The sequence below is a fragment of the Sesamum indicum genome, linkage group LG2 (genome assembly GCF_000512975.1).
Source record: "Sesamum indicum cultivar Zhongzhi No. 13 linkage group LG2, S_indicum_v1.0, whole genome shotgun sequence".
Classification (NCBI taxonomy): Eukaryota; Viridiplantae; Streptophyta; class Magnoliopsida; order Lamiales; family Pedaliaceae; genus Sesamum; species Sesamum indicum.
Window position 1 is genome coordinate 11,223,386 of NC_026146.1, and position 13,462 is coordinate 11,236,847.

The 13,462-nt window shown below is 32.0% G+C and overlaps 1 protein-coding gene across 2 annotated transcripts in view; it reads left to right on the forward strand.

The window, feature by feature from the left end:
• LOC105155801 (putative methyltransferase At1g22800) overlaps nt 8,697-13,462 on the forward strand; it is a 5,678-nt gene continuing 912 nt past the window's right edge. Inside the window, exons 1-9 of one of the 2 annotated variants that reach the window (XM_011071758.2) lie at nt 8,698-8,914; nt 9,060-9,140; nt 10,032-10,110; nt 10,975-11,116; nt 11,228-11,297; nt 11,454-11,518; nt 11,609-11,687; nt 12,738-12,825; nt 13,390-13,454. In XM_011071758.2, the coding sequence (XP_011070060.1) occupies nt 8,789-8,914; nt 9,060-9,140; nt 10,032-10,110; nt 10,975-11,116; nt 11,228-11,297; nt 11,454-11,518; nt 11,609-11,687; nt 12,738-12,825; nt 13,390-13,454 (795 nt within the window). In that variant the 5' untranslated portion in view covers nt 8,698-8,788. Of the gene's footprint in view, nt 8,915-9,059; nt 9,141-10,031; nt 10,111-10,974; nt 11,117-11,227; nt 11,298-11,453; nt 11,519-11,608; nt 11,688-12,737; nt 12,826-13,385; nt 13,455-13,462 lie in introns of both variants that reach the window. The other variant, XM_020698931.1, reaches the window with a different exon arrangement.

Here is a 13,462-nt window from a genome sequence, read left to right on the forward strand (position 1 = left end):
GGCCTAGACCCGCGTGTCGACCCGAAAACTATCCTCTTTAAACGACTTGATGCTCCACCATGCGATCAAGAGCAATGAAGCCTCGGATGAGGACACATGATCCAATTCATACTGTACACTTGGACTCTATAAATACTTTAGATATGAGTCATTTTAAGGTAATGTGCATTTATTGCTCACCTTTAAGCTTACAGATCGCATATTTCTATCTTGATCCGAACTAATTTGAGCGTCGGAGGGTCTTAACCAGGGACAAACTCGACTAGTCTAATGTACGTATTTAATCTGAATACGTAATGAGCTGAAATATGACTAAAAAAATTCCATATTCAATCTGAATCAAACCAAAATTTCTGTAACTTATTATTGTTAAAAATTAAAAGTTAAAAATACGAGAACCAACAGATTCAATTCTTCCAAATGCCGAGACAAAGAATCGGATCGACATCATTGGTGTGGCGACGTAAGATCCTTAATCACTTAGATCACAAATTGTTGAACCCCAATTTCCCACTAGCGGAAACTATGACAAACACTTTGATAATGCCACATGCAGGTCGAGAAATAAAAATCAGAGTGTGAACAGCGACAACAAGAGAAGCAAATCATTTGGTAGAGGTTGGAAGGCGGAAAACGCGTTTTCTGGCATCGTGTTTGTTTGCTCAGGAATGGAGCTTTTCAGGCTGTCTGCTTGTCTGCTGCTGACAACTGATAACCTTCCCTAATAAGTATGAAAGCGTGCATCACAATTCACCACCTCTTCACATCCACAAAACTACAGCAGTAAATTTTGACCACAAACATAAACCCTAAAAAATATTAATAAATTACCGCACGCTCACTCTCTGTCAGCTTGAAAATTTTGAACTCAATCAATCCATAATTTATATTATATAGTACTCATTTCTCCAATCATAGGACGACTCATCACTGTCTTTTCCGTTATAATTCCTGACCAGAAAATTTACCATATGTTACTATGTGAGGGGAAAAAAAATATTAATACAATTTACTTCCCTGTTTATTATAAAAGATAAATTATATTTTGTTATTTAATTATATATATTTTTCATGATTTTTTTATATTAATTTATTATTTTAATTTTAATTTTTGTCATATATGACCTATTTTTTGTTGATTTTTTTGACAGAAAAATATTATTTCTTGTACATATGTAAAAAGAATCATATCACATAACCTTTAAATATTACATATCCACTGTATGTAGTTTTTCTTGATAAAAAATTTGATTGAAAAAAATAATTATAAATGACAAAATGCAAAATTTCGTAAAGTTGAAATGATCAGTTGACACCACAAAAGGTTTAGATGTCCAAGTGTAAAAACGATCGAATAGCAAAATATAATTAATGCTATTATAAATTGACAAATTGCACGCTATGAAGAATTAATATCAATTTATCTCATGCGTTTTTTAAAAATAAAGTAATTTATCTTTCTATTTAAGGAAATAAATTGCTTCATTTTGAAAAACATATGCGTAATATTTTTTTTATTTTTAAAAGCATAGAGAGATAAATTATTATTTTTTTTCATAAAAATGTAATTTATTCTTTTACAATATTATAAGAGAGTTGCTTGTATTTTTGCCGAATTAAAACTTACAGAAGAATAGGTAAAATTTGTGGGTACATTTTTTACCTACTTTATTGGCACTTAGTCTTTTATATGGGGGGTGGAATCATGGTCCAAGTTATGTACTTAACTGGTTATTTATGTCAAGAAATATGATTTTCCTTGTTGTTGATAAATACTATAGTTAAAACTAGAAAATTAATGGTGGGAATTGCATCGACTATTAACCGTTATTTCTATAAGTAAGGTGAAAACGTAAGTAACAGTAAAAAAACTAAACTATGATAAATATTTTTATTATATTTAAAATCATAGTAAATATGAATTAATTATGGTCAAAATTTAAATTTTTTCCACCAAAATAATATTGATTTGCCATGATTCAGTACAGGTAGGAAACAAATGGTCTTTTATAATATTTTTGCCGAATTTTAAGATTTATGATATATGAAAAATAAATAGACAGACTTTTTTACAGGCAAAAATTTTTGACGGAATATATGCCAGATTTCATATTATTTATTAGTACTAATAAATTCCTCCCTAAAACATTAAGAAATATAATTCCCCATTTCACATTATAAGCTCTTATTTAAAAATAATAATAATATGTATAAGTAGATCAATTAAATTCCAGCATAAAATGCAAATCTCGGAACTTTGTAGTAAAATTTAGAAGTGAGTATGTCATGGGAGAAAAAGACGGACAAAGTGGGGTCATATCTATTTAAGTGACTTTTATTGATTTCATGACATTGTGACAAGGGACATTTGGGGACCAGATTTAGACATCCTTATCTATGACTTTTTATGTAAGTAATAATACAATTTCAATTCAAATTTCTTGCTATATAATTCAAACTCCAACCAATCATCGTATTATAAATAATTTTCACCCCCTCATTAAATTAAAATACATAACGCATATCAAATATTAATTTTCTCAAATAACCATCTTATTTGAAAGTTTAAATTATTCAGAGAGGAGAATCATTTAATATTTTAATACGGTCCTGCCCTCATGTGTGAATCTTGCACGTGAAACTTCACTTTTTGTAAGTATGGGTGGTGGTGAGATTTGAATTCATGACCTCTTATTTGATTTGACTTTGGTACCGAGTTAAACAACCACTTTATTTGAAAAATTAAGCTGTTGGATACGATAATCATTTCTTATCAATATCTTAACAGTTCAGATAAATTTAAGATTGAACTACAGAAAATAAAAAAAAAAATTATCACAGTTGATCTGAAAGTTTGTAAAATGACCTGAATCGAACAATACAAAAAAAGAAAGAAAGAAAGAAAGGAGAGAGAGAGTGGTTAGTGAAAATGAGATGAAAGATTGTGGCGTTTGTGAGATAAAATTATAATTCAAATTGAGTTTGGTCGAATTTAAATTAATAATATAGTATAATACATTTAATGTGTGAGTGGTGTATAATTAAAAAAATAATTAATTATATAATAAATATAATATATTTATTTTATAATTAATTTAATTACGATTAAATTTGATTTGGGTAAGAATTTTTTAATTTTCGAATGAAAGATATGCGATTGAGATTTGGTGCGTTAATGTTTGTACATGTGGAGGCATGGTAGTGTTGTTTCTCCATCACCTATGCGACAGTGCAAACTTTGTACGTTGGCGTTTTCCTTGATTTTGCTACGGACCGCCACGAATTAGCAGGGCATTAATTTGTTGTCCCCTTAGTCATGTCCTAATCCTGCAACTTCTGTGCCTACTCAACACACACACACACACACACATATATATATATATATTGTATAGGAAAAAATATTATTTTAGTTTTTTAAGTATGTCTAATTTTAATTTTAGTTCGATAATTATATTCATCTTTTTTTAGGTCGAGTAACTTACGAAATTGTTTAATTTTAGTCTTCTAGCAGATTTTCACACAATTTTACCTCTATGCAATTTTTGAAAGGCAGTTTTAGTCCATATGCACTTATAGGAGTAAAATTGTCCGAAAATCTGTCAGATGACTAAAAGTAAGCAATTTCGTAAGTTACTGGACCTAAACAAAAATGGACATAGTTATCAGACTAAAATTAAAATTAAGCATACTTAGCGGATTAAAATAATATTTTTTTCTATTGTATATAATTAAAAAATGGTGAATTAATGTCACAATTATTTACTTATGTCAATTTATAATATTTAATTTAATTTATTAATGTATTTATTAAGTTCTCATCCATCCATTCTTCTAACTTCCCGTTCCCCCATCTATTTTTTGATAGTTACTTCCTTTTTTATGTATTTTTTGACATAATTTTTTATAAATTTAATATTAATATTATTTTAGAAATATTTTATTTTAAATAATATTATAGAATTCGCTCGCACATAGGGTGTACCACAAATTACTAGTATATATGATACGACGTGCATTTGTTTTGTATAATTGGACTTTTTTGGAATTTTTACTATGCTAGTGAAAGAGAGTGTTTTGATGTTTCTACATTTTCAAGTTTTATCATTTTTATAGTATACCGAGGTTTGTAAAGAATGCATGACTTCGTTTTCAGACGTCAAATAAGTGATGTTTCCAGACGTCAAATAAGTGATGTGTTTCCACCCAATGTGGGCAGTTGGGAAGAGTATATGGCTTTATTTTCACGGAGAATGCCATATGTGGGCGTAACTCGATCCAATGCGGGCATTTGATAGAGCACCATGACCTAGTTTTTGCAAACAGTACTAAATGTGTGGTTTGCGCTTGCCATCTCGATATAACACTTTCACATAATGTACTTTCAACTTTAATCGAAACATCACGAGTTTTCTTGAAATACGTTCAATTAAGGGGAAGAAATTATGATCTTTATAATTTGCTTAAGTCCTTCGTCTATGTTAATATGAAATTGTACCACAACATTCTGTACATGTACAGTACAGTAAATATATTTCACCTATTAAAATTTATCAATCACCAGTGCAGAATTTCATAAGAACCGTATACTCATAGTAGTCATCAGAAGATTATGAGTTCGAATCCTACTAATAAAAACGTATTTAATTATTTTTTTAATATTTAAATATATGAAGATTAATGAACTATATTCATTAAAAGAAAAATAAAAAACCAATATAGAAAGTGTATGTGAAATGAAAAAAACGCGTGAGAGTCATTATGGTGTGTCCTCAAAAGGGCATAAATGATGAGATGGAGATGGAGGGCCCAGATGAATAAGCCACACGTGTGTTGCTTTCAACTTTAATTAAAGCTAATCATACTCTGATTACTAATAATGAAAAGTTAAAACTGCCCCCCTTTGCCCCTTGGCCCTCCTACGGTACCCCATCATACTATTACTACAGTTTAAAGTTATTTAAAATTGAGTACAGCTGTGCTATATATAAGTGGATGAATAATATCTCAATAAATCTTTCTCGTGACTTTGTTTTCTTTGATAAAATTCTATTGATGAAAACAAATTCCAATTCCAATAACAATTTGCCCACAAAACACTGCCCCCCCCCCCCCCCCCCAATATTTGTGGGCATCCGTGAAATGTCCTAGTTCAAGTTCTATGATTATTTATTTGGATTATTTGAAGATTTGTATTGGACTGATCGTTTCTTGTTATATCATAAATTAACAGAACTCATATTTTTTAGAACGTACACTAGTTCAAGTGTCACATTTTGATACCAAGAGTCAGTGTTGCACTTCAGCATCAGTCATCTTGTCAAATATTGCTCTTCACAGTCACAAGAATCGAACATATGATTTTAAGATTGATATCAATTATTCTGTCGAGCATTTGGTGTAATGTCAAAAGTTATAAATAATGGAAATACTATAGATAAAGAAATTAAATTATATGAAAATCGAAGCTCTATATTCATTTATGTCTCGACACTAGAGAAGTTATTACTACTACATAGGTCAACACAACTCTTATGATTTATGATTGAATTATATTAACATCCGTTGACATTAAGCCAAATACACAAACAATTCGTGTCTTTCGCAAACTCCAGCTATGCCCTTTGAGATTATAATTGTAATTACAATTACGCTCCTTATCCAAAGTGAAAATTTATACGAACGGCCCCTAAAAAATATTACAATAGCATCCCTCAGGGGTGTAGTTGCAATTTTATAAAAGACGAAGGGCCTTAAAGAAACATTTAAACTAACACTCTTCAGATGTATAACTATAGTTTTATAAGAGATATGAAATATTATGGAATTTAACGTAACATTATATTTAATCAATTTAAATTATCTTATAAATTGTATCCATTAAAAGAAAAAAGACAAAGGAAGAAATATTTTACATAATGATGTAAAAGGTGGGGACATTTGCTTTTTCTCAATCACGGTTAAGAAAAAAAGAAGAAGAAGAAGAAAATAGAATCTGATCAAAATGAATTTAAATTAAAAAAAGAGAGAGAGAGAAAAAGGGTAATGGATATAAAGGAAATTAGGGCATTGGGATTGGAGCTAAGAGGGAGGAATCCCTTTGAGATCAAGAAAAGGATAAAGCATCATCATCATCATCATCATTTCTCTCTCTCTCCCCACCTCACTTTGATCTTTCTTTCTCTCTCTTAACTTTTTAGAACATTCATCTACATTTATTTATTATGAATGGGGATCATATTGATTTTGTCTTCACTTTACTAACAAAAGTGTTGCCTATAGGTTTTATGGTGTTTGCATGAAATGACATTGGGATTATTTGCTTGTCTCACCCTTAATTTTTTGCTTTAATGAAAGGAGGCATGAAATTGTTATAATATCAAGAAAATGAAATTGAAGAAGTACAAAATCTTGTATTTGTCTCTATTATTTTTGGGAAACGAAGATGATTTGGGTAGTTTTTAGTGATGATTTGACGGGTTGAATCAGGTGGGGTCCATTTGAGATCCTCGAATGATGGATTGGTTTGTAGTACAAATCATTAAGTTTACTGAGGTGATCCTCAACTAAAACCCTCAAATGTCTAAGTCAGAGTCTGCTTAGATCTTAGCAGAGCTGCGGAGCTAAACCTCAAAGTAACTAATGTATACCTAGCCACCTGATATTTATAGAGAGCTAATATTAGGAATTGTATGATGGCACATAGCCTCTTGAGATTTCTCATGGAATAAGCATCAATGATCAATATTTCAAATTTATTGGTCAATCAGGTGGGATATGACCGACCCATGTAAAAATACGCAGAATCTTATCCTATTTGGTAACTCTTTGATTTTTGATGGGCAAAGTCTTCAAATGAGGATTTTACATGATTTAACCATATCAAAAGAGCTACTTAATTAAATTTAGCGACAATTTTGTCAAGATATAAGAAATAAAAAGTTCAGCGACCATTATGTAAGAAGTGAATAAAATATTTCGCTCAAGAGAGGAATTTGGTGCATATTTAGAATTGTCTTGATGGGTTGGATCGTGTTATAAATTATAATGAATTGACTAACAAGAGTTAAATAAAATTATATTTTATATGGATTGGATATGAGTTCTTAATGGATTTAATATGACTTCTTAATGAGCTTAAAATAAATTAATTACGGGTTCAATCCATAAAATAAAATTAAAAGAAAAAAGAACTAAAATCTTGATTGAAAGTCTATATAATCCACGTCTTGAGAACTTATTTTTAAAAACAAGTTGAAAATACAAAATGAAAGTAGTCGAGTCGTCATCAATACTACCACTCCGACGTTCAAAACAACCGACAAGTCAATAAAGAAAATCGAATTGAACGTATAAAAATAATAAAAAGAAGATATCAAATAACGGAATAGTGAAAAAACGTACTACACGGGTTGCCTAATCATAGGTCACAACTGAAGCCTTCTGGACATGCCATGTGTCCTCGAATCCATGGCTGTGCTTTCAGGCTGATGGGCAATTTAAATCGCGTTAGGTAGGTATATATGGATACATTGTGGGTCGTAGACTCCTAGGGCCCAAAGTGTTATTTGGGCTTATTGTTGGGCCCATTTTGCCATTAAATAGTTATCCTCAAATAAAAATTATGTAACTATAGTATATAAAAATAATTAAATTAATATATATTATTAGCTCCATATTGTAATTGAAATACAATAATCACCCATAAAGACATTTTATAATTAATAAAGAATTACACCGTAAATATAATGTGGATATCGATATACATTTTTTTCTTAAAGAACTCATTTTAGCTCACTAAAGTATGCAAACAAATCAATTTTTATAGTTATAATTATGTATTTCTCACCGGAAATTTAATGTAGTTACATATAAATTTTTTTGTACTTTGAAAATTTGACTCTAATATATTTGATGTTTGTTTTCGTTCGAAAAATAGATTCTCTATTAGTCAAAATTCACCGAATTTACTGATATTAGTAAAAGAGTTGAATTAAAATTCATATTTAACTCGCATGACTTAGTACTGACTCATTATAGGTCAAATAATTTTTTTATAACTAAACTACCCTTATAAGAGTGGAGATTTAACTTTTTATATGTATTAACATGTGAAGATGTATAAAGGTAGTTTGATTACAGAAAAAATTATTTGGCTTGTAATAAGTTAATGGAAGGTAAATATGAATTTTTATTATTATAAATTTTTTTTTGCCAATTCAGTAAATTTTGTGAACTTTAATTATTAGGGGGTTTACTTTTTAAACAAAAAGTCAAAGGAATTAGATATAATTTTATAATTTACAAGGAATCTAAGTGTAATTATACCAAACTTCATAGAAGAGCAGTGTAATATTTCCTTTCTTACAAGTCTACATTTGGATTGGTAAATTTTAAATTCTTTAGATTTGTTTGAATATTGCTAAATGTAAAGAATTTTAAATCTTTTAATTTTAAATTTTAATTATATTTTTATTGAATATTGATGGAACTAAATTCAAGTTCATCAGTTTAAAATATTTAAAAAATATGGATACATTTAGAACTGGGTAGTTTTTACTTGGGCTCTTTTTGGATACAAGATGACTGAAGTCCAGCAAAGCGAAAAAGCCCATGTGTAATTTATCTGTTTAGGACTAAGCCCATAAAACCTCAGCCCAGCAGAAGGCCCGATTTATTGTTTGGCCCTTCTTGTCGACCGGAATCCTCGATCGAAAAAAACCAACCGGAGAAACAAGAGCATTTCAGAATTTCCACACACAAGCAGTCGGTCTTACTGGGGATTCGGAAAATGAGAGCCGCCGCCGATGTTTGCCGGAGAAGCCTAAGCAGTGTTATACGGCGGAGCTGTAGTTTGTACTGTACGGACCAAAGCTCCAGAGTCAAAATCTTTGATCGCAATCTCAAGAGGAAACAAGTTTGGGCCTTCTTTACATAGCACTTCTGTTTGCCGTTTTCTTTTTAAACTTTCGAGCTTCTTTACATTGAAAATGAAGACACATTTGTTTTTTCGTTTCAGCTTCTTTAGCTAATTTCTAGTTTTTGGTATGGTTGAATTACAGCGGGATAGAGCTGCGTGGTTAATGAGCCCAAAGGATTCTTTGCTGGATGCAGTGGCTGAGAACTTACTGGATCGATTGGAGGTGAACTTTTTCCCTAACTTATGCGTTTTTTTTTTGTTCAAATTATGTCTTCTCCTATCTGTCTTAGTGTCTATAGCTAATTTAAGTGACTGATATGTGTTAATTTGTTCATGGTGTAAAGTAAATAGGCAGAGGTATCCCTTGTACAGTGTAGCTAATTTAATGGGTATATTTCTGTTTTTGCAAAGGGTGTAAAATTCTTCTTTTTCTTTTTTCAATTCAAGCTGTTTGATGTCTGCATTACTTGACAATCATCATTCTGCTGGTAAGGAAGCTGCTTTGCCTTTGCTTTATAAATTTTAACACTGTTGATCTTAGTACTTTCGTGCTAGTTTAAGGAGGAAGAGACTGACTCGTGGACATCTATACATGTGCACCACCTTTTCATGTTAAACATATTTCAATTGTACACCAAAAATATTTTGGGTTGTTATGTAAAGAAACAAAGATTTGAACTTTGATAGAAGATCAACTACTAATTTGGGAACTCTTCAGTGAGATATCTGAACCTTAGACTAAAATTGGTTGTTAGAAAAATGTGAAGCAGTTTGCAAAACTTTCTATCACAGTCTAGTGTGGATGTGGACAAACTCGTTTTTAACATTACTTGTGGAAAGCAGCTATTTGCAATTCTTGCTCTTGAGTGAACTGATTTAGGATCAGAGTCTCTAGTGGGTGACTTAATGGGTACTCGGTGGTATGACCTGTATGTCTTCCTTATGTTGAACTTGATTAATACATGTCTATTGGATCCTTATGCATGCACTTTCCCAAAGTTTTCATGCTGCAGTGTTCATTTATTTTGAAGGACTGTGGTTCCAGGATATCATTTCTGCTGGCTTGAATTCATTTTGTAAAAAATTCTAATGTGTGTTCTCTTTATCCTTGTAGGATTGTAAAAAGACATTTCCTACAGCATTGTGTATGGGAGGTTCCTTGGAAGCAATTAGGCGTCTGTTGCAAGGGCGCGGTGAGAGTTAAAGTTTGTCGCATTCATTCAATCTGTCAAATGTGGGTATGATAAGTTTATTGTTTGGGATTTCTCAAAATTCATTAAGCATTAATGTTGGCAGAGCTAGGTCTCGAGAATGTGGAATGAATTACACAGAGATACATTGTTCTTTTACTTTATCTTTTTAACTGGAGTTTTATCTCTGTATATTATATACTGAGTTATTGGGGAAGCTGTAAATGTGGAATAAGATCAGGACTTATGATTATCAAAAGAAAAGGATTATCTATGGATAATAATAAGATATCAATCTGATTCAATAGTACATATAAGATGATCATGCATGACCCAATTGTGAGTTTTTTTTGGTATCCCATGGGTCTCAAAAGAAAGGTGAGTGTATTAAAATTCTAGATTGGGTAGACAAATTTGACAGTTGTACAGAAAGGTAGATACTCTATGACCTTTTTGGTTAGCTGTAGCTTTTTCCTGTTTCATATGAACTTGTCAATCAAAAGAATATTTAGTGTAATATAATTAGCCCCAAATCTACATTACTGCTATGAGAAATGCGTCCATATGACTGGGTAATGTTGGCTGAAATATTTAATGTTAACTGAAGGTAGAATAAAGATCATTTAGGAGTTAACTGCTGTTAGTAAGATGGTTTCCTATCCTGGTTTTTGTACCTTGACTGTGTGAATAGTTCAATTGATGGTTCCCTTTCAACATTGCCTGATTTATATACATAACAGAAAGTAATTATATCATTAAACAAATATCATAAGAATACTACAACAGAGCTTACTTTGACAAATCTGTGTCTTATATATGAATAATGGCTCTTAACTTCACATTTACAACTATGTTTTAATCTTTCAGGTGGCATTGAGAAGCTCATAATGATGGATACTTCACATGATATGGTGAAATTATGTAAACAGGCTGAACAAAGTTCGCCAAACAAAAATGTGGAAACATCATTCATTGTCGGTGATGAAGAGTTTTTACCTGTGAAGGAAAGGTATGGATAACATGGATGGGGTTTCTTCATCTTGTAGTCCCGAGTACCTCGTGCATTCATTTCATGGGAGAAAAAGCATGAATAGATTGAAATCTTTTTATGCTTCTTTAGCTCTCTCGACCTGGTTATCAGTTGCTTAGGACTTCATTGGACAAATGATCTTCCTGGAGCCATGATACAGGTTTCTGCTTGTTTATGTCACAATCTGTTTCATTGGGTTTCTCATGATTATTCTTTTAATTAGTTTTCTTTCAACCTTTTTTTTTTTCCCTTACGGGGAAGTGCATTTCATTACCATTCACCAACGACATCTTTTGTTTTATTCTACTTCTGGCAGAGTAGATTAGCTTTGAAGCCTGATGGCCTTTTTTTGGCAGCTATTCTTGGTGGTGAAACTCTAAGGTTGGGACGTTGAATTTTTATGTACAGCTAACTATTGGAATTCTTTGTACTTCGTGTAAGGCCCAACTGTTTCTCATTATTTGTCTTTAGAGAGCTGAGAATAGCATGCACAGTAGCACAAATGGAACGTGAAGGAGGAATCAGTCCTCGGCTGTCACCTTTGGCACAGGTACTTCTTGACCAATTCTGTGCTATTTATATTCTTTCTACGGGATTTCGAAAATTGGCATGGTGTTGATCTGGACAACTGATACAGTGTTATTGTGAACTTGAGAATCAAAACTTAGAAACTGAAAGCGATCCCATTTAGATTCATTAACATTTTCTAGCTTAAGAACATAATTGCATATTTCAATTTCCTAGTTATTGCATGCTGTTTACACAGCACACAATCACCACCACGGATCTTTCTTCCTCTGTTAAGTTAAAAAGGATATCTACCACAATTGTTGACCCTGGTACCTAGTGGGACGTGAATACTCCATTAGATAGCTATACCATTGCATGGGTAGTGGATATAATCATTCCTTATATTAATGATTTATTCTGTAGTATGTCATTAAGGAAAAGGCATTGCCTTATAATAGCACTTGTTACGATATGCACTATTTGGTGGCTTGGTTTTGGCATGTGCCATATTTATTTAGTTATTAGCAGACAGAAAGTTCTTTCATATTGAAACTAGTTACTTGTGCAAGAGTCACCTCCAAAACTTAAATCATATCTATAATGGTTTAACAACAAGAGTAACAACATGATGTCTAAGTAATTGGGTGCCAAATTAGGAGAAGGCTAGACATTTCTGTTCTCTGTGACTATAACAAATATTAATGAAAGAAATGTTGGTGTATCATAATTTTGTTTGTGTCCACATGGGCTCCACGGTGTTGGTCTCATGTCATCTGTCAGCCTAGATTATTTATTTGAAAATACAAATATTCAGATCTGCTAGAATAGAAACCTGTGGCTCCCCCCCCTCCCCCCCGGCGTGGGTCTTTTTCTGCTTCATACATGCGCTATATCTCTACAACACTGGTCATAACTGGGGCAGCTTTGTGACGAATTTTTGCTGCAAAGTGAAAATTTATTTTGTGACTATTAATATATGAAGTTGACTTCTACTATATGGTGATCTTTTGGTTGTTTTAGTCCAAATTTATTTCAAATACGCATTTTTACAATTTTTGTGGTTTAGTGCATGGTTTATCTGGTCTTATAGGTAGGTGATGCAGGGAATCTGTTAACTAGGGCAGGCTTCAGTCTACCTGGAGTTGATGTTGATGAATATACTGTGAGATATAACAGTGGTATGTGATTTGCCTTCCTATACCTTGATCCTGGGAATCTCATTTGCAGCAGTCAGTCTTTTTCTGAAGTTACCATCTCATGCAACAAGAACCTCAAAGTGTATTTACAAGAAAGCTTACTTGCCGAATTCATGCAATTTTAAGGAATAATTCTGGGATAAAGCCCTGCAACTAAATATGACTATCTTGGGAAATGGATTATGATGAAAATGTTCTTTGGGACTCAGTGGTAGAATTATCAACTCAAGTATCTGATCTACAGTACTAGAAGCTCCGACTGTCTATTTGGATATTTGTCCCCTGTTTCTCTCTTTTATTTTTTCATATTATTTTTGACATTATCTTTCTTTTTTTTTTTTTGGGTATGCTTTGACATTTGGATAGATACATATAGACGCTATTTTTTGATGTTCTACAATTGCTTGTTAAACTAATAAAAGAGATCTAGTACAATGGTGGATTAGCTCCGGAAAAGTAAGCCAAATAGATTGGAATCATTTTCTGTTATGTTGCATGGTTTGGGCTTTTGGATAATTTTAACGCGTGGTATTTCCTTCAAGGTAGCTTTGGAGCTGATAGAGCATCTTCGTACTATGGGCGAAACTAATGCTCTATTACAGAGGAGCAAAGTAAGACG